We start from the raw sequence: 23,749 nt of genomic DNA on the forward strand, positions 1-23,749 counted from the left end.
GGAAGGAAGAGGATACAAGGTGGGACGTATGCTGCTGATTGTTCCAGTCATGGTAAGCAGGAGCTGATGGAACTTCATACTGACCGTCTATTTCTCCAACAAGCTCAGAGCTAGACTGGCAGGTGGACAGAACAACCATCTGCTTAACTGTAATCATTTGGTTGACCACATAACTCACGGACCAACAGGGAAAGGGGAGCTTTGAGGAACTGACAGTGCAGTTGCCTGATGGTAGGAGGTACTGAATATCTAACTAAATTATGCCCACCTGGGACTGGCTGGGACTGGTGGTCTGATAGTGTAGAAGACAGGCAGCCTCCCAAGGGACTGACAAGCTGGCTGACTGGTGGTGTGTGCTGTTGCTGCTGCCTGGGCGGTGGGATGTTGTGTGTGGCTGACTATTGCTAGGAGTCACATCTGGCCTGAGGGAGTGTCTGGATGTTACACTGTCTGATGCAGTGTAAAGGAGGGTTACCCTGAAGGAATTTCTTGCTGACTGAGGGACAGATCTGTGACTGCCTGATAGGCAACTGTATCTGGTGAGTGACTGTTCACCCTGACCACATAGACCATGTGTGGTCAGTCAGATGCTGAGAATGGCTGCCTGGCGACTGACAAAACGATGAGGAGCAGTGAACGACTCACAGGCCAGCTGACCAGTTGAAATACCAGTGTAGCTGCCTGACTGGATGGCTGTATCAGGTTGGAATCACAGCCGCCTGGAGGGAGCCCCACGGAGACTGACCAAATGACTGACCAATGGTGGGCATACCTCGCTGAGAAGTGACAGACTGCTGACCCACTGTCAGGCGGCATGGAGGCTTTAGTTGCTGTGACTATTTCTTTGAGGGAATAATTGATCATGGCGTGAATGAGGAGTAACCCGAGGGAATTAAATATTGACCGACACTGGACAGTGTGACTGCCTGAGAGGGCGACATCAGATGACAATGACAGCCTGTCCTCACCTAATCAAGGCCCACCTGAGCCACGGCTGGTGGCTGTGAGAGGGTTTCCCCAGGGGGATTCAGGGCTGCCCCCAGAGCAAGAGATGGAGAGACCGGCTGCTTGACTGTGTGAAAAAGGGGCAGCCGGAGGGAATGATAGGCCGGCTAACAGTGTAGTCGTTAGGAACGCGTGTCTGCCTTAAGACTCGCAGCTGGCCACGAACGGATGCTGCCGTTTACTGACAGACCCTGTGAATGGGGGTGGGGGACCAGGGTCTGACTAAACAGTTGTCTGCGGTGATGGACCCATTGTCTGATTTAAGTCTGGGGACTGGCTGAGCAGCTGTATGTGGTGACAGTCCATCTTGGGAGTCACGGCCAGCTTGGGGTTAAAATGTGGTGACGACCGAGTGACGGTGGTAATTGGGGGTCTGACAGGACGGAGAATCCCCCGTGCGGCTGGCTGACAACGTGATTGGCTGACAGCGTGACAGACAGACCGGCGTACGGGTAGGGCCTCCGGCAACCTCAGTTGCCGCCGCTGCCGCTGCCGCCCAGACGCACTCTGGGAAAGCGCTGGCGAGCACCCGCCTTCGGGACCGAGCGGGGTAGCGGGGAGGGGTCCGGTCACGGCTCGCCGGTTGGTCCGCGCGGGCGATGCTCGCGGCGCCGTGCGGCCAATAGGCTGCGCGTTCTCGGCCACGCCCGCGCGAGCTCTCTTCTCGCGAGGCCGGTTAGGCCCGAATGTCGTTAGCCGTGGGGAAAGATGGCGGAAAATTTAAAAGGTGAAGCAGTGGCGGTAGCGGCGCCGGCCTGCTGGCCGGGCCGGGTGGGCTAGAGGGGTGGCGTCGCGGGCTTGGGGCCCCGGCGTCTGAGGCCACGGAGCCAGGAGCCGGAAGCTTGGCGCGGAAAGGATGGGGCTCTTGGAACCCGGGCCTGGCGCGCGGGGCTGGGCGGGGCTGAGGGGAGGGGGCGCGTGCCTCCGAACGCGGCGGGTGCGGGGCTAAGTGGGGACGCGGCAGGGGGGCGCGCGCCTTTGATCGCGACCAGTCGGCGCGCGCACGCGCGGGGGCTTGTCGGGGAGGCCGCACCCGCGCGCGGGAAAATCGGCCGCCAGTGACCGTTACCCGGTTGGTGTCCACGCGAGACGCCGGAAGGGGAGGGAAGGGAAGGGGACGGACCTCCTTTTCAGAGTGGGGGACAGAGGACTCTTCAGGGTGAGGGTATCTCCTTTCCACGTGATGGGGAAAGGGTTTGCTGTAGAGAAGACTCCCCAGGGAAGAGGGGAAAGGGGGCTTCTCTGATAGGAGAGCTGGACTCCCTCGTGTGTAGGGAAAGAGGGGTGACTTTTCCAGTATGTTGGGGAGGGTGGGCTCCTCTGGGTGAGGATAGCTGCGGGGAGGATGGCCTCCACAGTGTGAGGGGGACCTCTGAGAGGTAGGAATCCACCTGTGGTCAGTGCGGAGCCAGCAGCTGGAGAGGTTAGTTTGGGACCACTTCAGTGGGGTTTCAAATGCAAGTTAAGGGGCTTGAAAGGGAGAGGCATCACAGGGAGAGGAAAGCGTGGGCACAGGCTGAGTCTCCACTAGGCCTGCCTCAGTGGAGGGGGGGTTGTGCACACGAAATAATTTTGCAATGCTCTTGTACGTTTTCAGGTTGACGTCTGCAATATTTCATTAGGAGTTCAAATGTGATTTTTTTAACAGGAGGTAGACGATATTAAAAATAGGATGAGTACTGACTGCATTTGGAATTAGTGTTCTATGGAATGATTTGATAAAATGGCTTTAAAGCACATTGTGCCTTGAATCAGAAGTCTTTTTCTTTCCTTTAAATCGGCGTCTTGAAAATTTCTGATAGCACCAGAAACATTCCAGGTATATTTAAAAGAATCGTCAATAACCTATACTGTTTTGCTGGTTCCTGAATTCAGAGCGTATTCCTTTGGGTGAGCTTTACCCTTCACAGAAATGTAGATGAGACAGCAAGCTAAAATGCTGTGTGAAAAAATACACCTTGTAGGTTTAAGGCACCCAGGCTAATCATTCAAGGAAGCTTCCTGAAATCTAATACCATTCCACAGTCTCTCATTCATAATTTTGAAATCTAAAAAGCTCTGAAAACTTAAGTTTGGCGCCATTTAGGGGCAAAACTAGACTATAAAGTGGGACTATCTTGTCTCTTTATTTCTCCTATTTAATATAGAAAATTCAGATTTTTTGCTGCAGAATTACTAATGTGTTTGATTATGGCTTGATGCCCCTGACCACATAGCGGGTGTTAGGTAGTGCATGGGGTATACCTCGGACTACACTTGTAAAAATAAAAAAAAATCTGAATTCCTAAACACAAGTAGCCCCAGGAGTTTCAGATAAGGGATTCCAGACCTGTCTTTCCAGTTAAGCCTTTGTTTGGGGCCTACAGGTTGTAATCCCAGCCCCATCAGTTCCCTCAGGGCAATGCACCCTACTGAGATTGGGGGTTGTTCTCTTTATTTTGCAAAGTGGGGAGAGGGATGATTAGGTCCTGAACCCAACTGCAGGTTTGCAGGCAGTTTTAGGAATAGTATGGAGGGAGTTGGAAGCTCTAGGAATAGATTCCTTTAGGACAATTCCTGCAGCAGATCCCACTTTGAGGGCTACAGCTGCGGGGGAGGGTGGCCTTGGAATGAGCACTGGGGCTGAAGGAAGTGGCACATTTTTTATGTAGAAGGGTCTCAGCATGGAGAAAGCCTGTGGATTAAATCTCACTGACTCTGAGGCAGTTCTTTGGAAGTCCCAGAAAGGATTTGGGGTCCCCTTTGATCTGTGCCTTCAGCAGGATACCCAGTAAGTTCTTTCTGGCCTCCTTGTTCTAGGCTGCAGTGTGTGTTGCAAGTCGTCTTGGAATCAGCTACAGGACCTGTGCCGTCTGGCCAAGCTCTCCTGCCCTGCCCTCGGCATCTCCAAGAGGAATCTCTATGACTTTGAAGTCGAGTACCTGTGTGATTACAAGAAGATACGCGTGAGTCTGGGGTGCCCATGGCCAGGGCAGGGGTGTCTCAAGGAAGCTGGCTTACTTCCCTCTTTCCTCCACCCCCACTTCCTGCATCTGTTTCCAAAGGGAATGTTCTCTGATCTTAAAAAATTAGGTTTAGTAGGACTTCTTATCATCCTCATTGTGCAGGTGAGGAAATTAAGTGGCTTTCTCAGAGGGGCAGGAGCCAGAATGAATCCCCAAATAAGTCTTCCCACCTCCATAGGAATACAAACCAAGTGCAAAGATTGAGATGTTGAGTGCAGAAATGGAGATGTTGATAGCTAGTGATTTTTTTTAAAGATTTTATTTATTTATTCATAGAGACAGAGAGAGAGAGAGGCAGAGACACGGGCAGAGGGAGAAACAGGCATCATCCAAAGAGCCTGAGGTGGGACTCGATCCAGGGTCTCCAGGATCACGCCCTGGGCTGCAGGCGGCGCTAAACCGCTGCGCCACCGGGGCTACCCTAGCTAGTGATTATTGAAGCACATTCAGTATGCTGGCACTTCCTCTCAGAAACCCATTTAATCCCCCAAACAGCTCTGTGGGGGAACTGTTGCCATTGCCAGAGGAGGCAATGGCAGGATAAAGAGAACAGATTGGAGCCAGTATGGTTGGGTTCAAATTTTGGCCCTATAACCCTGGGATACTTATCCAAATTTTCTGTGGTTCATTTTCCTCATTTATAAAATGGAGACAACTAATAAACAGTATCTAGCTCATAAAGAGTTGTGAGGGTTAGATTAGTTAATAAGATGTAGAAGTTACTTAGAAGAGTACTTGCTACATACTGAATGCTACAAAAATGTCAGCTTTTTTTTCCCCTTATGTATAGATGGGGAAACCAAGGGTCAGCAAAGTTAAATAACTTGCCTAAGGCCACATAGCCAGGGAGCCATAGATTCCGAATTTGTACCCAGGGTTTCTACCTGTAGAATCTATGTAGTTAAACTGTACCCAAAGCTGCTCTCTGCAAGAAAATATCCCTCTGCCTGCTGAGTGGAGAACAGATTGTAGGGGGCAAGGGTGGAACGGAGGAGACCAGTGAGGACGCCTACTACTGTAATCCAGGCAAGTGATGATGGTGGTAGCAGTGACAGTGGTTTGAAGTGGTTGGATTCTGGATGTAGTTGAAAGGTGAGGCTGCCAGGATTTGCTGGGGGTAGATGTGGGGAATGAGAAAGAGAAGTCAAGGTTATGACTTCCAAGAGTTCGGGCCTGAAGAGCTTAGAAGGAGGGACTGATGAGAGGAAAGAGATAGGAGGGAGTAGATTAAATTAAAACTTGGAATTTAGACTGTAATAAGGGGGAGAGTGAGATTTGAACCTAGGGATCCTTACTCTAGAGCCCATGCTTTTTGTAAAAATAATTTAAAAAAATATTTTTTTTTTTTAATTTTTATTTATTTATGATAGTCACAGAGAGAGAGAGAGAGGCAGAGACACAGGCAGAGAGAGAAGCAGGCTCCATGCACCGGGAGCCCGATGTGGGATTCGATCCCGGGTCTCCAGGATCGCGCCCTGGGCCAAAGGCAGGCGCCAAACCGCTGCGCCACCCAGGGATCCCCTAAAAAAATATTTTATTTGAGAGAAGGAGCTCAGGGGGCGGGGGGGGGGGCAGAGAGGGAGGGAGAAACAGACTCCCTGCTGAGCAGGGAGCCAGATATGGGGCTTGATCCCAGGATCATAACCTGAGCTGAGGGTAGATGCTTAACTGACTGAGCTACCCAGGCGCCCCGAAACCAGTGCTTTTTTAACCACCACATGGAGTCATTCCAGAAAAGGTGACGGGAATAGTTTGGGTGTTATCCACTAGCTTTGAGATGGAAGTCCCACAAGGGCTGGTCCAAGGGTATCGCCACTTATGGTGCCCCCATCCCCTGGTCCCCCAACAGGAACAAGAGTATTACCTGGTAAAATGGCGTGGATACCCAGACTCAGAGAGCACCTGGGAGCCACGGCAGAATCTCAAGTGTGTACGCATTCTCAAGCAGTTCCACAAGGACTTAGAAAGGGAGCTGCTCCGGCGGCACCAGCGATCAAAGCCCCCCCGGCACCTGGACCCAAGCTTGGCCAACTACCTGGTACAGAAAGCCAAGCAGAGGCGGGCGCTCCGGCGCTGGGAGCAGGAGCTCAATGCCAAGCGCAGCCACCTGGGACGCATCACTGTGGAGAACGAGGTGGACCTGGACGGCCCCCCGCGGGCTTTCGTATACATCAATGAGTACCGTGTTGGTGAGGGCATCACCCTCAACCAGGTGGCGGTGGGCTGTGAGTGCCAGGACTGTCTGTGGGCCCCCGCTGGAGGCTGCTGCCCTGGGGCATCGCTGCACAAGTTTGCCTACAATGACCAGGGTCAGGTGCGGCTGCGTGCCGGGCTGCCCATCTACGAGTGCAACTCCCGCTGCCGCTGTGGCTATGACTGCCCCAACCGTGTGGTACAGAAGGGCATCCGCTATGACCTCTGCATCTTCCGCACGGATGACGGGCGTGGCTGGGGCGTCCGTACGCTGGAGAAGATCCGCAAGAACAGTTTCGTCATGGAGTACGTGGGAGAGGTAGGGAGCCGGGACCCAATGTGTGTGTGTGTGTGCGCGCGCGCACACGCGCGCGCAGCTCTTCCCACCGTTGTGTTTCCATTGTGTGCGCCCAGCTCGCCTCACTGTATGCCGGCCATGTCCCTGCTTTTCCTGTTCAGGGAAAAGTGGGGGCGGTTAACCTGAGTGTTGATAGGGACATCCTGGCAGGGGCGCGGATATCCAGCTGGTAGTTGAAAGCATGCTGAAATAGACTTCTGGACTGGTTGACCTCATAAGGGTACCTATTGAATAGGAAAGCAGGAACTGAAATCTAGGGAGTGTTCCTTTTAACAGCCCATATGGTCTGCATAGGGTTGTGTCACCTGAAAAGGCACTACTTGAAAAGGCACTACTTGTTTTGCAAGGGCTCAGCTTACCACCAAGCAGTGTTTGACCAGGAGGAGCATCTTTTACTAATCTGAACATGAACACTCTGGAGTAGGACATAGACATGCCTTATGTTGGCTGCCTCTTCCTCCAGATTTGCAGGACACTGGGGAAAGGCAGGGTATACAGTTGACCCTAGAACAACATGGTGGGGGGGGCAGTTATCCTCCCCTGACATCTCCCTCTTAGTCAAATCTGCATGTAACTTCTGACTCCCCAGAAACTTAGCTACTAGTAGTGTACTGTTGACCTTACAATAACATAGTTGATTAATACATATTTTATATGTATTATATATACTATTATACACATTATTTTATATTTGTATTTTATTTTATTTTATTTTATTTATTTATTTTTGTATTTTAATATATATTATACATAGCATATGTTTTGTATTTTGTATTCTTACAAGAAAGTAAGCTAGAGAAAAGAAAGTGTTAAGAAAAATAATAAGGAAGAGAAAGTAACATTTACAGTACTATACTGTATTTATCAAAAAAAGAAATGTTCATGTAAGTGGACCCACATAGTTCAATGTGTTGTTCAAGGGTCAGCTGTATTAGGCAGACTAGCCACCTACCATATAACCCCCAGATCTTAGTGGCTTTACACATTAGAAATGTAACAGTCCTACATGGCTATTTGAGTAGTATCCTTCCACACAATGGTGTGGAAGGCTTCTTCCCTCTTGTGCCTTTGCTGTGCCTTGGAGCCGCTGGCAGTCCTCACTCAGCATTGCTGGCAAGTAGGCTGAGAGTCGTGGTAGAAGGGGAGATTGCTAATGGGCCAGGCTTGGACATAGTACCCATCACTTCTGCCCATGCTGACTGACTGGAACCGAGTGACTGGCCTTACCTTCGTGCAAGGGAGGCTAGGAAGTGTGATTGAGTCATGTGCCCTGGTGGAAAACAAAATGAGTTTGTGAGAATAACCAGCAAGTGTCTGTAATACAAGTGTCATGTGCTAAAGTGGGATGTGATGTGCATCTGGGGTGGAGCAGTTCTTTTTATTTAGGACCATCTCATGCATTGGGGGAACATTTAACATCCCTGGACCTTGACCATTTAAATCCAGGAGTGTGCTGTAATGGTGACAACCCCAAATACCTTCATATTTTTAAAGGTCTCTTAGAGGTGTGATATAGTTGGGAAGTGACAGAAATTGGCCAAAGGACACATACTTGAAGGTGTCCACACTGTAATGACACTGATGGGAGAGGAGAGAGTCCCAGAAATGAACCATAAAGTAGAGAGGGTCATAACCCTAGGGGGCAGAGGTAATCTAGAGGTAGAGCAGTCTGCACTTCAGAGGACCCTGACAGTCTAGACAAGAAGTCTACACTCAGATAATCTTGATGGTCTGGTGGAAGAAATGTCTACACATCGAAGGTCTGGAGGAAGGAAGAGGTGGCCATACCCCAGAGGGCTCCTGACAGTCTGGGGCAGGGGTCCTGATAATTTGTGGGAAGAGGTGTCTACATCCCAGAGTGACCTGGAGGCAGAGAGCAAGCTCTCCACACTCCAGAGGACCCTGGCAGTGCAACTTAGGAAGTGTCCATACCCATACCATCCTGACAGTCCAGAAAAAGAAGTGTCCTCACCCCAGAGGTATTGGGACAGTCTGAAGGAGATCAGGCCTACACCTAAGAGAACTCTGACAGCCTGGAGAAAGTGTCCACACCCTCAGGATCCTGACAGTCTGGAGGAGGTGTCTAGATCTGAGAGGGGTGCTAACAGTGGAAGAGACGTTAACAGCCCAGAGGGATGTCCCCAGTCTGAAGGAGGACATGTGCACACTCCAGAGCCCCTGACAGTCTGGAGGAGGAGGCATCCAGCTCCCACAGGAACCTGCCAGTTCTAGGGGAGGTCCAGAGAAGGGAGTGTCCTCAGCCTCACTGTACTGACACTCTCGAGGAAAAACTCTTTATAACACAGAGGATCCTGACAAGTAAAGAGGAGGGAGAGTCCACAGCCCCCTAGACCCCCCTGGTCAGGATGCTGTTCTGGCTGCTCTTCCTTAGTGTCTGTAGTGTTTCATGCTGTCAACATGGGGGCTTTTGGGGCTTCTCACCCTGTCTTCCTTGCTCCACACACATTCTCCTCAAGCTTTTCTCAGCCTCCCTCCTGCCACATTCTGTGACTTCCAGGCCCCCGTCTGACATCATCAGGCCTACGGGGCCTCCTGATGGCACCACAGGCCCCCCAAAACTGCCAGAGCCAAGCTCCTCTTCTTGCATCCCCTATGAGGAGGCAGCGCAGTCAGATGGATGGTTGGGAGGGTGGGCGCTGTAGCCTGACTGCCTGAGGTTGGAGCCTAGCTCCACTGCTCAGCAGCACTTACCCTCTGTGTGTCTGTTTCCCAGTCTGTAGCATAGGAGTGGTGATAGCACCCACACCATTCACTTGTTCTAAGAATTAAATGAGTTGTGATATGTGAAGCAATTGGAAGAAGCACTTAAACAGTAAGTTTTTGATAAACATTAGCCATTACAGTCTAAAATTCAGAAAATCCAAAATGCTCAGAAAACCCAGTCTTTTATAACCCATCTGGCTGTAAAACCTGACCAGACCTGATCCAGGCCTGTTTGTAGCCTACTGAGATCCTACTTGGGATGAATATTCATAGATTTCATTATAGAAGTATTAATTTATTCAGTTACTGGTGCTGTCCCAGACTCTTCCTGGTGTCACATAATAGAAGGCATGCACTCCATGTCTGGCCGCTGCTGTGCTCTCCTACAATCTGGACATGACATATGCCCTCCTGGCTCTGCACCAGCAGTCCTTCCATGTGAGCTGCCCCTCCTCTCCTTTGCACCCTTCCATGTTCCATCAGAACATCCCCACCTTTGCCCAGCAGAGAACAACAGCCTAGTTTATCCATTCTAAGACAAGCATTTGCTTCATATTTTACCAACACTGAAATGAACATGCATCCCACTTAATTAGTTTAATTAAATGACGGTGTGTCATTTAATTAGCAGCATTTCCCTTCTTGGGAAAGGGCACATAAAAACAAGGGAGCATGTTCTACTGGGATAAGACTGGTACTCATAACCATTCCTAACAGTGCTCAGTGTCAAGAACAGAAATCTCTTTCACATCCCTGATTGTGTTGGAGCTTTACAAGGGCTCCTTTTGGGTTGATGTTACTGTCATTGTCATCCCCATTCTACAGATGAGAGCCGAGGCCCAGAGAGGTATAGTAACAGACTCAGAGTCATCAAGCTAATAAAGTGGGTAAAAAAGGGCCCAAGTGTCTAAAACTGGTGTGCTGCCAGACCTGGTAGAAGGTTTTTTGTTTTGTTTTGTTTTTGGCTGAAGAAACTGGCAGAAGGAGAGAACATTCAGGATCCCAAATCCAGAATGGGGGCAGGGCAGCAGCCTGACCCTGAGTCTTCTGAGTCCTGTTCACTGTCAACCCCCTTTCCAGGCTGCCAGCTTCTAGCCCATCTGCCTTCCCCAGTCATTCTGGAGACCTGCTAGGGAGCAGGGACATGGTTTGCTCTGTTCCCAAATTTTCAGGGTAGGCCTGCCCTCACAGAGTAGGACTGGAAAGAAGACTGGAGAAGGAGCCGTTTATGCCCTGGAGGGCTCACCGTGTGACTCACTCTTGGTGAGACTCAGGGAGCAGGTAGAGGCAGAACAGGCGGGAAGATGGAGACTGGGGAGGATGTAGAAAGGAAAAAGCTGGCTTAGATGCTACCCAGCATGCTCATGAGCCAGCAGAAACTGCCCTTCAGTCCAGGCCTTCAGAGAGCTTCAGAAAGGCAGCAGCTTCCTCATAGCCACTGGGGATCAGGAGGGTCAGGAATGCTGCAGAGAAGTAACATCTGTTGTGCTGACCCCACAAAGAGTATGTGTTTTCGGGAGGTGGAGGGAGACAGACCTTGATGTACTCCTCCTCAGACCACTTCTGTGGCTCCTGTTGCAACACTCAGGAGAGAGTCCCCACTCTTCACCTGCTGTCAAAGCCCTTTTATGACCTGTAGCTTGCTTTAGATAGTGTATTGCTCTCTTATTGCCCTGGGAACCCTAAGCAGTGTTTCTGATCAGCATCTTGCATCAGGGTATCCGAGTCCATCTCTCTTTCACCAGGCTGTGACCCAGAGGGCCAGGACCAGGCCTGGTCCCTGTGTCTCCCCCTGCAGACACTGTCCCCTGCATGCTGGGACCAGGCACAGGGTAGGCCTCATAAAAATCCAGTGAATAAATTAACGAATGAACAAGCACAAATTTGGAGTGTGGGGGAGGCCAGGTTCCTCAGTGGAGCCGGAGTCCAGGGCAGTAAGCCTTGTGGCCCGAGGGATAGACCTTGGTCTTGATTAGGATTTGGCCTGGAGCAGAGGATGGAGGTGCTGGTTTAAGAGGCAGGGAGGAGACAGTGAGGACACTAGTGCAGCTGTCCTGGCTAGAGAAAATGGAGGGTGGCCAGGACTGGAAGTAGGAAGAGCATGGTCGCAGCTGGCATGAGGGTGAGCAAGGAGGGAAGCCAGGGCAGGTTTGGGGTTGTGTCATGTGGCAGGGGTGGTGGTGGCCAATGGGTCTCTGATGAAAGGAGAGGGAAGAAGGGGTGTGGGGGGAAGAGTATTTGAGTTGCCTCTAGGACTATTGAAAGAGAGGATAGGTCACTGGGCTAGACGGCAGAGTAAAAATGGTACTTTGGTGTTTCTGCTTTTCACTGTGTGGGCACTTGTCTCTGAGGGGTGGGCAGAGGTAGCAGGAAGCCCAGGGGTGGAGAATGAGATCTGCCCTGGTCTGGAGGCACTCCAGGCTGAAGAGGGGGCAGTCTCGGGTCCCGTGGGACCCTCCTCCAGAGTAGGGCATGGTTGACTCCTCTTAGGGATTACCAGAAGGCTGTGGTGGGCCCAAGGAGGAAGAGGGGACATGAGGGGCGGAGAGGCGGGGGCTTTCCAGGACAGCCAGAGATCCAGCTGGGGAGGAGGAAATCTCTACTACTGTCTTAGGTCCCAGTTGCTGGCACTGCTCAGCATTAGGGCCGAGGAAGAGCTCTCACCCCTGCTCTTGCCTCCTTTCGTCTTCTGAGATTTTGGCCTTAGCTTCGTTCTTGCCATCTCAGACTCTCAGCAAGGGTCTTGATCTTCTCTCTGGACCAGGCTCTTTCATAATAAGATTCTGTCTGCTTTTAAGTCTCTGCCTCGAGCTCTCTTGTCTGAGTCTCTTTCCCATTCATTCTGTCTCCCTTTCCCACGGGTCCAGGCCGCTTTCTCCTCTCCGTGTCCTCCTCACCGCCTTGTGCGCAGTCCAACACTGGTGCCTTCTCTTGTACTGAGTCTCACGGCACCTCAGGCTTTCTTGCACCTCTCTCTTCCTCCCCCTAACACCCACCCCTCCCTGTGAGCTCTGGGTCCTTTTCTTGCCCTTGATCGCCTCACTATGTCTCACTATGGATCTCTCTCTCTCTCTCTCTCACTGCTGGACCTTGTGGCCAGCCTCCATCCACCATTGAGGGACGCCACGCCATCAGGAGGCCTGAGGAGGGATGGGTGACAGGCAGCTGAGGCCCAGCCCCTCTTTCAGGGCACTGAGAGACCCTCTGCATTGCAGATCTCCATGTGCCCATACCTCCTAGCCCCACTGGGCCTGGGCTTAGGAGCTGTGCTGGTTTTCCTGAGCCTTTTTGGCCATTCTCCCCTCCCCCATGGCCCTCTCCCCAGATCATTACCTCAGAGGAGGCGGAGCGGCGGGGCCAGATCTACGACCGCCAGGGCGCCACCTACCTCTTCGACCTGGACTACGTGGAGGACGTGTACACCGTGGATGCCGCCTATTATGGCAACATCTCCCATTTTGTCAACCACAGTGTGGGTACCCCGCAGGTGGGCGGGGGTCGGGAGGAGCAGGCTGGGGCCCCTCCTCACCTTCCCGCTGTTCTTTTTTGCCTAGTGTGACCCCAACCTCCAGGTGTACAACGTCTTCATAGACAACCTTGATGAGCGACTGCCCCGCATCGCTTTCTTTGCCACAAGAACCATCCGGGCAGGCGAGGAGCTCACCTTTGATTACAACATGCAAGGTGGGGGTGGCAAGGGACTGGGGGCAGGGGCACACAGTGACATGGGACACAAGGACCCCTCCCCAGGGAGCTTTAGGATGCTCTTCCGGATTCCCAGTGTCCCATCTGGACTCCTGGACCTCTGCCTGTCTCGGGAGTCCCCTCATTTCCAGCCCCTGGACCCCAACCCTGAGACACTCACACAGACTTCTCCCAAGACTCCTGGGGGAGGATGTTTGGTTCAAGACTTAAGACACTCCTCCTGACTCATCTGAATTTCCTTAGTCCTCCCAATTCTCCCCACTCCTAACCCCCTTGGCCTTGCTCATTCCAAGCATCTAGATACTCTTGTGGCCTCCAGCCAGTCCCCTTCTTGACAAACTAGCTACCTCTGACATACTCCAGGTTGGGATCTTTGACAGGAGAGTTTAGATGCCCCTCTGGATGTCTAGGTGACCATTTCTGACTTCTGACTTGGCCCTTCCCCTGACAAACCCCTGCCTTCCTCCAGAACCCCCAATTCCTGGCCATCTTCCCAACACCTGAACACCCCTCCAATGCTGATCCCTGGCCCTATCCCCAAACCACCAAGCCCACAACCCCCTCCTGACCTAAATCCCAGATGTGCTCCCAGCACCCAAGATTCCTGGGTCTCATGGTGAAAAGGGCAGCGGGACACTTCACCTTGGCCTTCTAACAAGTCCCCTCCCCCTCCTGCCCTCCCTGGCTGTGACTCCACAGTGGACCCCGTGGACATGGAGAGCACTCGCATGGACTCCAACTTTGGCCTGGCCGGGCTCCCCGGCTCCCCCAAGAAGCGGGTCCGTATTGAATGCAAGTGTGGGACTGAATCCTGCCGCAAATACCTCTTCTAGCCCTTTGAAGTCTGAGGCCAGACAGTGGGGGCCTAAAGCCGCCTGCCCGCCCCACCCACCCACCCACTGCTGCCCTCCTGTTGAGGAATGACTGCCAGGGCCTCCTGCCTGCCTCTACCTGCCCCCACCTGTTCCCACCTGCCCCGTGCTTGGGGATGTGGGGTTACGGTGAGGACTGACTCTAGGAGTCCCCTTTCCCCATCCCAGCCCTATCTGTGGGTTGCACTTACAAATCCCTACCCACCTTCAAAAGTAATTTTTGAACACCAGGACTTTCTGCGGTTTTTGATTCATGGCCTAATCAAGGAGGTCTAAGGGGTGAACCTCAGCCTGGCCCCAGAACAGAAGAATGTTTGTTTTTGCACCTGCTTCTGCCTGGAGCTTGAGAGGTCTGTTGCAGGCCCTCTCCCTACTGCCCCAAGGGTGTGGGGAAGCAGCCCCAGGGCAGGCTGACATTAGAGCCTGAGTTCCCAGCCCTCTTGTTTCCCCTACCATAGAAACTTTGTGCTAGTGAAAGAAAGAGGATCTCCAGGGCTAGGGGCTGTGGCTGCTTTTTAAAGCTCATGCTCCTGTGCTGGCTAGTGTTGGGCCTAAGAGCTGTAGGGTCTCTTTTTCAGGGTTGCACATCTGAGAAGTGGACACTCCTATGCCACTGGAAGAGAAGTGGGTGCCCACGGCCCACTGACCAGTGAGAGGAACGTAGTCCAGACTTTGCCAGCCCTTGAGGTGGACTGGGTCTGAACTCTGTCTCTGGGAGTGCATATAAAAAAGGCACCCAGGGCTTTTGAGAGTGGAGGGTACTGGGAGCTCTGACCTGGGGCATGATGACTGCTGGGACTTCTTAGTGCTGGAACCAGGACCTAGCTAGGCTGTAGATAGCACTTAGGACAAAAATGTGCATTGATGGGGGTGTTGATGAGGTGCCAGGCACTGGGCAGAGCACCTGATCCATGTGGATTGTCTCAGGGAAGCCTTGAAAACTATGAAGGTGGACCCCAGGAAAGGGTGCATGTGGCAGAAGGCAAAGTACAGGCCAAGACTGGCAGGGGGCAGCCATGGTTTACCCATGAGAGTATGGTAAGGTAAGAGGGAAGTCTCTGCCACCTGCTGGCCTCAGCCCCCAAGCCCTCTGCACTCACCTTGGGTCCACTGGTCTCAAAAGTGACCTGTCCACAAATATACACAAGGCAAAGGCTCTGATGGCTGCCTTGCCCCTTGCTTCCCCCATGAGGTCTTCTCTAGGAAGCCTTCCCTGACTACATGTGCTCAGAGTGCCCCTACGTGAGACTGTGTGCCCTGCCACCAGGTGCCAGATCTGTGTGTCTGTCTGTGTCTGTGTCTGTGCTCCCTGCCCCCAGACTGACCTTCAGGCATGGACTGAATCTGATTCTCCTCTTGTATATCCCTTGGCCCAACCTAGCCAAGGGTGGGCATCAATAAAACAAATCATTGAACAAACCAAGGTGTGGGGATTGAAGACCTTAAATAGGTGGGGGTTGGGGGTTCATTGAAAATGGTGGGTGCTGGGGCCCAGGAACATTTTCCTCAGACTGCAGCCATCTGCTGTAATGTTCCCAATAGGGTACCACTTGCACCATCATCTACATAATGTGAGCTAAAATAAGCTTTTTAAACCAAACTTTTAAAGTGTACTGAAAAAGCAAACTAAATCAGGGGCACCTGTGTGGTACAGTCAGTTGAGTGTCCGAATCTTAGACATCAACTCAGGTCGTGATCTCGGGGTCATGAACTCGAGCCCTGCTTTGGGCTCTGTGCTTAGTGCAGAGTCTACTTGAGATTCTCTATCCCTCTTCCTCTGCCCCTCCCCCATGCTCACTGGCGTGTACTTTTGCTCTCTAAAATAAATAAACCTTAAAAAAAACTAAATCTTGCTGCCTTAATGGACAAACCATTATCACTTGCCATAAACAAAAAAGAGAAATACAGTAGAAATACAGAAATATGATCTAATTAGAGCTGGACCCTCCCTTTTCTTAGAGGCTTTAAACCGAAAGCCTATCTACTGGGCAGCCCAGGTGGCTCAGCGGTTTAGCGCTGCCTCTGGCCCAGGGTGTGATCCTGGAGACCAGAGATTGAGTCCCACATGGGGCTCCCTGCATGGAGCCTGCTTCTCCCTCTGCCTATGTCTCTGCTTCTCTTTCTGTGTCTCTCATGAATAAATAAATAAAATCTAAAAAACAACAATAAAGCCTATCTACTGCATTCAAAGAGAAAAGTCTTTGCATGCCAGGGGTAGCTTTTTCTGCAAATATTTATTGAGTGCCTATATGTGCCAGGGTAGAAAGAGAACAGAGATGACCTTTCCAATTAACTTGATTTCATCACCCCTCCGTTGGAATATGAGCCAGTGCCCTTTGCTTTGCTCAGGAAACCTCACATGCGGCGACCCAGATACCCAACTATTTTGAAGACCTTATAGGTGACAGAATCCTAAGTGGGTCAGGCATTGTGACTTAGGACACAGGCTTCCAAACAGCCCATATATCTTATACCTGGATGTTGACCCGAGGCCACTGAGACCTCATACTTTGAGATACCTATCTTCAAGCAGCTCAGAGATCTCGCACCTGGACACAGACCCCAACTAACTCATAGGCTGTACTGGAAAAATGGGACACAGACTCCCCAAGAGCTCCCAAGTCCTCGAATGTCCCCTTATATTCTGGGAGTCAGACCCCACACCACATCAGAGAATGAGCTTTCTGGGATGGAGAGGTACAGACATCTCAGACCTCACAACCTGGGATACTGCCACCCAAGCTATTCAGAGCCTTTACACCATGATTGGCAATTCCCAAACGAGACTTCACATCCTGGGGTAGACACCCCCTTCTCCAGAAGTGAAGATGTGACACCTGGACATAGACTGCCCAAATGCTGAGGCCTCGTGCTCTGAGCACCAATCCCTAAATGATCCTGAAATCTCCTACCTTGGACACAGAACCCCAAATTGCTCAGAGATAACCTGGAAAGTAGAGCCCTAAGCATCCCAGAGGCCTCTCCCTAGAACAGAGTGCCACAAAGAATTCAGAGACTCAAGTCTTAGACACAGACTCCCAAAAAGTAGAGAGATCTCACAGCCCAGAAACAGACCTTGTTCAGAGAATACCAAGCCTGGGAAACACCTATATACTGCTCAGTGGCCCTATACCTTCTTTTTTTTAAAGATTTTATTTATTTATTCAAGAGAGAGAGAGGCAGAGACCCTGGCAGAGGGAGAAGCAGGTTCCATGCAGGGAGCCCGACATGGGACTCAATCCCGGGTCTCCAGGATCAGGCCCTGGGCTGAAGGCGGCACTAAACCGCTGAGCCACCTGGGCTGCCCATTCCTGTACCTTCTGACACAGACCCCAAAAGAGTTCAGAGTCAGGACAGCTTAGGAAAGACTACCTAACTTCAGAGACCTCCCACTTTGTAATTCACGTACCCAAAGAGCTCAGAGACCTGAAAATCTGATTACAGACCCCCGCAAAGCTTCACAACCAGGGATAAAGACCCACCAGTTTCACAGAGAACTTACAAACTGGGATAAAGATGGACAGACAGACCTCACACCCTCTTCTCTGACCAACTCGGAGACCTCATGCCCTGAACATGATACTAGAGCTCCAAAATCCCATAGGCTGAAACACAGGCCTTAAACCAGCTCAGAGATCTTGCACCCTTGACATAGATTCCTGTTCAGAGATGTTATGTACTGGACAGATTTCCCCCAAATAGCTCAGAGCCTTCATACACTGAGATAGATCCCCAAACAGCTCAGAGGCCTTCCACTCTGGTTCACAGAAGAGCTCAGAGACCTGAAAATCTGGACACAAGTCCTTTACATAGCTTAGAGACTGCAAGCCCTGGAATACAGATCACAAATAACTCAGATCACACATCCTGGATGCAGACTCCAAATGGCTTAGAAACCTCATATCATAGGCTCACATCCCCAAATAGCTCAAGGTCTTCCCAAAAGGAAGGGTATACACTCTGAATGATTCAGAAATACCACACCCTGAACTCAGACCCCTAAACCATTTATGGAACTCCCACTTTGTACCCATATCCAGAAAGATTTCAGACACCTGACGCTCACAGACACGGATCACCAAAGGGCCTAGACACCTCACATTCTGTTCAGTCTGCCACAAACAGAGGAGAGATCCAGTAATGGACACAGACTCACAACAGCTTAGGGATCTCACGTTGTGGACACAGGCTCTCAAACAACCCAAAGAACTTCTAACCAAGTAGGGAGAGAAATACAAAAGAGTTCAGAGACAGCACATGTCGGTGATATATGCCCACATAGCTCGACACCTCCCATTATGGGACAGAAACCCTCAAAGAGTTTATTAACCTCACAGTCTGGAAAGGAGACCACAAACAGGCCAGAGACCTCACATATCAGATATACAATGCCGAAATGCTTAAGAGTTAACAAACCTTCCACCCTAGGACACAAACGTACCCCCACCCCCAGCTCAGGGACATAATGCCTGGACAAAGACCTCCAAACACCCAGGAAATGTCATTAGTAATAGAACCCCAAACCACTCAAACCCTGGAAACAAACCCCTGATGGGTCAGAGACCCCATACCCTGGGATGAGACACTCCTAACAGGAGCTACCTCACCCTTGAAAACACACCACAACAGGAATCTCAACACCAAGGGATACAGAGCTCACATTCTGGGTCTCAGAGGGTAAAGCACCTCAGAGGCCCCCAAAAGTATAAAGACATCAGTAGAAAGACATCAAACTTGAAACCAATCCTGAAACTGCTCCGATAAATCACACCTGAGGACAAAACCCACATCATAGATAACTCATTCCCTGGGACATGGGCTCAAAACAGAAGAGGTTGAACACAGATACTCAAACACACCTGAGTTCTGAGAGTCATAGATCCCAAACAGCCCCGCCACCTCATACCTAAAAGGAGAGAGTTCTGAGTAGTTCAGAGACTCCATACTCGACACAGACCATCACAAAGTGAAGAGATTTTACTACTGAATGAAGACCTCCAAACAGCTCAGGAAACTCACTAACTGGGCACCCTCCTCCTCCCATTTAAAGCTCAGAGACTGGGATCCCTGGGTGGCGCAGCGGTTTGGCGCCTGCCTTTGGCCCAGGGCGCGATCCTGGAGACCCGGGATCGAATCCCACGTCGGGCTCCCGGTGCATGGAGCCTGCTTCTCCCTCTGCCTGTGTCTCTGCCTCTCTCTCTCTCTCTGTGTGACTATCATAAATAAATAAAAATTAAAAAAAAAATAAAGCTCAGAGACTATGACCCTGGAATAGACCCTTAATGAGTCTGATGTATCACACTCTATGACTGAGACTTCCCAAGAGGAAGAGACTCTGAAGCTGAAAATATACCCCAAACATGTTGAGAAACTCAAACCAAAAGAGCTCAGGGACCATGTATTCTGGGACACAGGGACCAAACAGCTCAGAGGTCATACAGTGTAGACACAGCCACCCAAACAGCTCTGTGAACTCACCCCTGGTATGTAGGACCAGAAAAAACTCAGAACCCTCGGCTCTAGGATTCAGAAATCCTTCTGAGACTTACGGTATAGACCTCAAAATATAATTCAGAGAATATGCTGGATGCAGAGCAGCAATCAGAGACTTCAAATCCTGGAACACATAGGCCCAAACGGATCAGGGACCTCACATCCTGGAGGTACATACAAAATAGCTCAGAGAATTTAAATTCTAGGAAATACATGCCCCTAAAGAACAGACCTCACATCCTGTGACATACTCACAAAAAGATCAAAAACTATTTTTTATATTCCCCAAATGAATGAGACCTAACTCTGGGAAACAAACTAGGGGTGGTAGAAAGGGAGGTGGGGGGGTGGGGGTGACTGGGTTGATGGGCACTGAGGGGGGGCACTTGGTGGGATGAGCACTGGGTGTTATTCTATATGTTGGCAAATTGAACACCAATACAAAATAAATTTATAAAATAAAGATACCAATCTTACCTATATTTCAATAATGGAAAAATAGTTTTAGATTATTGGCCAAATATACCAGTTATATACTTGCTTAATCTTGAATAAAAGTATAAATTAAAAAAAAAAAAAGATCAAAAACTACATGAGTGGAGAGAGACACCCACAGCTATTTCAGAGAAATAGCATCCAGGGATGTATGCCCACAAACAGATTGTAGACCTCAATCCCTTGAGACATCTCCATATAAACATACCAGAGACCTCACATGCCAGGACATATACTCACAAACATTTTTTGAGTACTCATATCCTGGGAAATAAAGAATGGATCAGAAACTTCATATATTGGGACCTACACCTACAAAGATACTCAAAGCCTAGGATATAAACTCAAAACCCCTCAGAGATCTTACATCCAAAGCTCAGAGAAAAGGCAAAACAAGATGACCTGGGACAGGGGGATTCCAGGTGGCTCAGCGGTTTAGTGCAGCCTTCAGTCCAGGGTGTGATCCTGGAGACCCGGGATCGAGTCCCACGTCAGGCTCCCTGCATGGAGCCTGCTTCTCCCTCTGCTTCTCCCTCTCTGCCTGTGTCTTTGTCTGTCTCTCTGTCTCTCTCTCTCTCTTTCTCTGTGTGTGTGAGTGTGTCTCATGAATAAATAAAATCTCTAAAAAAAAAAAAAAAAGATGACCTGGGACATAGAGCCACAAACAGATCAGAGACCACATGCTGTTGACACACAGACCAAGAACAGATTCTCCCATCCTGAGACACACAACCACAGAGGGATCAGTCAATTTGTATCTTGATGTGCACCCAACAAACAAATCTGACATCGTGGGGCACAGACCCTCAGAGATGTCATACCCTTGGATGGATATCTGCAGACAGGTAATACACCTTGCAAGCTGGAAATACACGGTGAACTAGATAGATGAAAGACTTCTCATCCTGCAACACAAATCCAAAAAGTGGTCAGAGAACTCATGTCTTAGGACACATACTCACTGTCCTAACAGAGACTTCATATCCTAAGACACACCCGCAAAACATCAGAGGGCATACACCATGGGATGTACACCCACAGGGAGATCAGACACTGCCCACGGGGACATACATAGAAAGAGAGCAGAGAGATGCACATTCTAGGAAATACACTAAAATATCCTGGCGAATACATCCACAGAAAGGTAAGAGACCTCAAATGTTTGACAGTACACATAAAGGGATTGGAAATATCACATCCCAGGACACAGAGTGACAAAATGTTCACAGACCTCACATGCTGGGAAATGGGCACAGAAACTTCACATCCTAGGACACACACCCTCAAAGAGTCCAGACATAAAGACCTGCAAAACGCACCCCCAGACCATTCACAAACCTTGCATCCTGGAACACACACAACAAACAAATCAGAGACCTTATATCCAGGACTATACCTGCAAAGAATACAGACAACAGATCCTGAGACACACCCTTGGAAACATACTGATGACCTGAAATCCTGGGAAGACAGCCACAAACAGATCAGAGACCTCCTACCAGCAAAATACACAAGGTGGAGAAAGACATACATTCTGAAACACACACTCACAAACAGCTCAGAAGAATCCTGTATGGGGAAATACACTCACAAATACCCCAGAGACTTCACATCCTTGGATATACACCAACAGATCAGATACCTCAAAACTTACAAATCACACATGGAATCAGATCAGTCCTCACATATAAGGGAATACACGCAAAAACAGATCAAAGGGCTCATATCCTAGGATGTCCACTGACAAAAGGTTACAGAGACTTCACAGCCCCCCACACATGCATCCACACACAGATCAGAGACCTCCAATCCAGTAACATACGTGGACAAACATCTCAGAGAGCCCACATTCTAGAGCATACAAAATAAAAAGACCAGAGACTTCAAATCCACAATCAAGTTAGACACTCTGCATGCTTAAAAGCATACCCCCAAAATACACCAGATGGTAGATATCTTGCGGCATAACCCACAAGGGGATCAGATGATTCGTTGTTTTAGCTTCAAATATCTTTCTTGCTCTCTGACCTCTGCTTCTGCCATCACATTCTGCTTTCTGTGACTCTACTTCCATCATCACATGCCCCTCAACCCGCCAGAATACACGGTCACTTAGTTTTCTATGGTTCCCAAAGGTCCTACCTCCCTAACATAAAGACCCTTGTGATTAGAATGGGTCCTCCTGGGTAATACAGGATAACTGTTCCATCTCATGGTGCTTAATGAATACACATCTGCAAAATCCCTTTCTCCAAGTAAGACAGTATATTTACAAGGTCCAAGAATGGGGTGAGCCCATATTTGGCGATCCATTATGACAAAACAGAACATATGTGCACAAAGAGAAACCTCACCTCCTGGGACATATGTACATACAGTGCTTGCAGACTCTACATCTGGAATTCTACACCTCCAAAAAGATCAGAGACCTTCCACCCTGGAGCATACATGCATAATGTGAGAGAGGTACATTCTGAGACAATCACTAGATAATGCTTAGAGTCTTCACACTCTGGGAGTTAGACCTACAAAAATATAAGAGAACCCACTATCTGGGACATACACACCCAAAGCAAACAGGAACCTGATGTGCTGTGATATACACCTATGCGAAGATCAGGGACCCACATTCTAGGACCCCCAAACAGACGAGACCTCTAAACATGAGACATACACCCAAAAGAGCAGAAAAGCATCTCACATTCTTTCTCTCTCTCTCTCTCTCCTCTCTCTCTCTCTCTCTCTCTCTCTCTCTCTCTCTCACACACACACACACACACACACACACACACACAGACACACAAACATCAGGGACCTCACAAACTGGACACAGAAACAAAAAGAGACCTCAATGCTCTTTACCAATGCATCCAAGGAGATAACACACTCATATATGTGACACACATGCACAATCAGATCAAAGACCTGATCTGAGAAATACAACCAAAACCACACCTTTAATCCTGCAACATGAACCAACAAACAGGTTATGGACCTCATACTGGTAAATGCATCCAGATAAATTTAGATACCTGAAATCTTGGGGCATATAGTCTCAAGGATATCAGAGAGCTTAGATCCTAGGATACATGCCCACAAATGGAGATCCTCCCAATAAAGAGGTGAAAGTCCTCATGTGCACAGAAATACACCCAGAGATGTCACATCAGAGAGCCGGCAATGTGGGACATATACGCACCACCAGATCAGAGGTCTCACATCTGAAACATACACCTAGAATGAGCTCAGAAGTCTCAAACCCTGGATATATATAGACCTTAACAGATAAGAATTTCACTTCACCACGTATATACCAACAAACAGATCAGAAATGCTCACAATATCCACATAAAGACATCAGACATCTGACGACCTGAAACATAACACCCACAAACAGCTCAGAGACCTAAAACTCTGGGATGTACATTCACCAAACATCACAGATCTCACATCCTAGGACACGTGCTGAAACTGGCCAAAGAGCTCACCTAGGAAAAAACCACCAAAAACATCAAATAAGTCAGAGACCTCATACCCTATTCATTCATCAGTGAAAAGATCAAACACTTCATGCTATCAGACAAATACCCACAAAAAAGATGAGGGAATTTCCATCACGGGATATACACCCTGCTTCATTCCTGCTTCAGTCACCAGGGGCTTCACACCATGAGACAGAGACAAACAAACAGCTGGAAGTCTCATATTCTAGGACAGAATCCCAGAAACAGATCAGTGTTTTTGAGCAAAAGCAAGTGTATCCACAAAGAAGTCAGAATCCTTACTCCGTGAACACCACCCCCTACAGTTCAGAGAATTCACATCTTGGGAACTGTCTGCAAAATCAGATTCTCCTCTCCTAGGCCATATACCCGAAAACAGCTAGGCCCACAAATTCT

General features: G+C 49.6%; 1 protein-coding gene across 1 annotated transcript; it reads left to right on the forward strand.

The window, feature by feature from the left end:
• Positions 1-1,513: 1,513 nt before the first annotated feature.
• SUV39H1 (suppressor of variegation 3-9 homolog 1) lies at positions 1,514-15,631 on the forward strand. The gene is made up of 6 exons (XM_041741110.1): positions 1,514-1,732; positions 3,805-3,950; positions 5,860-6,522; positions 12,611-12,757; positions 12,840-12,969; positions 13,690-15,631. Exons 1-6 carry the CDS (start codon positions 1,714-1,716, stop codon positions 13,821-13,823), a joined length of 1,239 nt encoding a protein of 412 aa, XP_041597044.1. The 5' UTR covers positions 1,514-1,713; the 3' UTR covers positions 13,824-15,631.
• The last annotated feature ends 8,118 nt before the right edge of the window (positions 15,632-23,749 follow it).

Source organism: Vulpes lagopus, chromosome X, assembly GCF_018345385.1.
Source record: "Vulpes lagopus strain Blue_001 chromosome X, ASM1834538v1, whole genome shotgun sequence".
Lineage (NCBI taxonomy): Eukaryota > Metazoa > Chordata > Mammalia > Carnivora > Canidae > Vulpes > Vulpes lagopus.

Coding starts and splice junctions, on each gene's coding strand:
- SUV39H1 (XM_041741110.1), top strand. Junction 12,758..12,839: donor CCCATTTTGTCAACCACAGT/GTGGGTACCCCG, acceptor TTTTTTGCCTAG/TGTGACCCCAACCTCCAGGT. Junction 12,970..13,689: donor CTTTGATTACAACATGCAAG/GTGGGGGTGGCA, acceptor GTGACTCCACAG/TGGACCCCGTGGACATGGAG.